Here is a 2,338-nt window from a genome sequence, read left to right on the forward strand (position 1 = left end):
TATCAGAAAAATAGCCCAACCGAAAAATCACTGAAACTGCTTAATCTACACTAATGTAAAAGATCATTCTATCTCTTACCAAAATTGGAAACAATCAGAATATGTTTGACCACACAAGATACTAGGTTGTTTTTGGAAGTAGTAATGCGTAAAATGAAAGAGTAAATAGATTTTCTGATGAATTCAAAATTCATTAGAAACCAATCATTTTTTCCATGGTTATTATGTCTTTAATACATAGCCTCCCTTTCTTATGAAATATTTCTCTTAAATTTTATAGTAATTAGCTTAATGTATAACCGCAACACTAGTTGCTTAAACTGTCGTTTTTATATCATTGAATAGCTTTTCCTAAATTATACGGTAAACAATTTATTCATAAAAACCAAAAAATAAGCATTAGTCCTAATTATATGAACGACCATTACCACAATAATGAACACAAATTCACCATTGGATTTAAATTAATAACGTAGGCCAACAAAGTAACATGCCCAAGATCTATACTGGATCATTTTAGCGGCCTAAAATAATTTTTAAAAAAGAAAAACTGTATACCGTTTTTTAAACTAGACCACTTTCGGAAAAAACTTGATCGTGCTGATGGTGAATGCTTGATCATGAATGAGCGGAACAAACACCAACCATCATTGTTTTTGCAGCTTTTTTTCGCAAAAAAAATAATATGAAGGGAGCAGATTAATCGAGGCGACACATTAATCGTTCTTCTACTATCGGAAAGTTTAGTAAATTCCAGTGAAGTATAATTTTTGAATAATTAAAATACAGAGAATGACTGTTCACGATTTAATCGTCGGTTGTATGCAGTTCTACAGTAAAAGAATAGCATCAAGTTTGAAAATGTTGATATATGATGTCGTACTTATTCATAAATCTTTAGTGTACCGACAGTATCATATTTATTGAATATACCTTTGCTTTTCAGTCTTAATAATCGACATTAAAAAGTCGGCAGTAAGAATACAGACGTGAATGACTAATGTTACTTCTATCGTAGCACAATAATCGTTTAAATACAAAATAAACCACAAGAGATTTCATATCTTGCTAAAGTATCAAATGTCCAACATTCAAATGATTCGTGCAATCAAATTATTTTACGCAAGTCAGCCTCTTGGTTAATGATCTCGTGGATCATAACATATTTATAAATTTTATCGTTATAGTTATTTATTGAACAAAAGATTTTATTGGTATTGTTATCATAGGTATATTTTATTGGTATACTTTTATTATAGTTATATTTATATTTGGTACTTCTGCATAAACGTTTCTCTACCTGTTTTGTTGTAAGAAAAGTGATTGAATTGACATGCAATCGCATCCCAGTTGTAGGAGTTTCCAATTTGTTCTGAATTGGTATACATTGTTTCTTCTGTCACCGCAACCATTTCTGTTGCAAATTCTGTGGACTGAAAATTAATATAATTGTTATTTTTATTTCAATTTACAATATGATGGTCATTTAAAAGGCCTATATAAATACAAAGTATACAAAATTATCTTTAATTTAAGCAAACACGATCGCATGCTCATTAATATTGCCATCTTTTACATTTTTCCCAAGTGATTTTATCGACTTTCCCTAGATGGTTTCTAGATTGTTACAATAATCTTATTTTAATTATCATAATTATACACGAGATGTAACATTTCGTTTGTATTGAAATAATAAAAGATATATAATTGCATAATCTCTATAGTTTTATTCTTTTCGCCATCTTCATCGAACATTCTTCATCTTTAAAATTGATATTTGTATCACATCAGAATCATCATTGTCGTCATAATCATCATCATCATACTTCTCCTATCTAATTTTATTATTTTTGTATTTCTTTGACATCCCATAGCGAGTACCAACACATTGTAGGATGCTGCTGTAATTATCAGTGTCATCATCAGTGTGATTGTAGGATGGAAACTGATATAAATCTCTAATTTTGAGGCTTAGGGAGTGGAGCTTGCAGTTATTGGGTTTAAGTATTCTGTTTTTGGTCAAATAAATGAATAAAAATCCTAGGTCCATCCATAATCACCGCAATGCATATATCATCATCATAGTCAAAACATACCGTATGCCCCTAATATATTCATCATATTCCCCATCATCATCAACAAAAAACATGAACATGGCCCTAGTCATCATCATAATAATTATCACCATCATCATCATCAACAACAAATCCCATAATCAATATCATCGTAAACATCTTATTCATGTATTTTTTTCCAATAATATCGTCTTTTCTGCAAGCTTTTTATTATCGTAGTCGTTGACAACGTCGTCGTGGTCATCGATGTCATCATCATTGTA

General features: G+C 30.2%; 1 protein-coding gene across 1 annotated transcript in view; it reads right to left on the reverse strand.

Moving 5' to 3' along the window:
* Nucleotides 1–2,338, reverse strand: part of LOC117106803 (calcitonin gene-related peptide type 1 receptor-like) — a 61,673-nt gene that overhangs the window by 40,358 nt on the left and 18,977 nt on the right. The window contains exon 2 of the mRNA XM_033248265.1: nt 1,301–1,433. Coding sequence (XP_033104156.1) covers nt 1,301–1,433 — 133 coding nt within the window. The remainder of the gene's footprint in view (nt 1–1,300; nt 1,434–2,338) is intronic.

The sequence above is a fragment of the Anneissia japonica genome, unplaced genomic scaffold (genome assembly GCF_011630105.1).
Source record: "Anneissia japonica isolate Jap-2015-1 unplaced genomic scaffold, ASM1163010v1 scaffold2471_len1564793_cov202, whole genome shotgun sequence".
Classification (NCBI taxonomy): Eukaryota; Metazoa; Echinodermata; class Crinoidea; order Comatulida; family Comatulidae; genus Anneissia; species Anneissia japonica.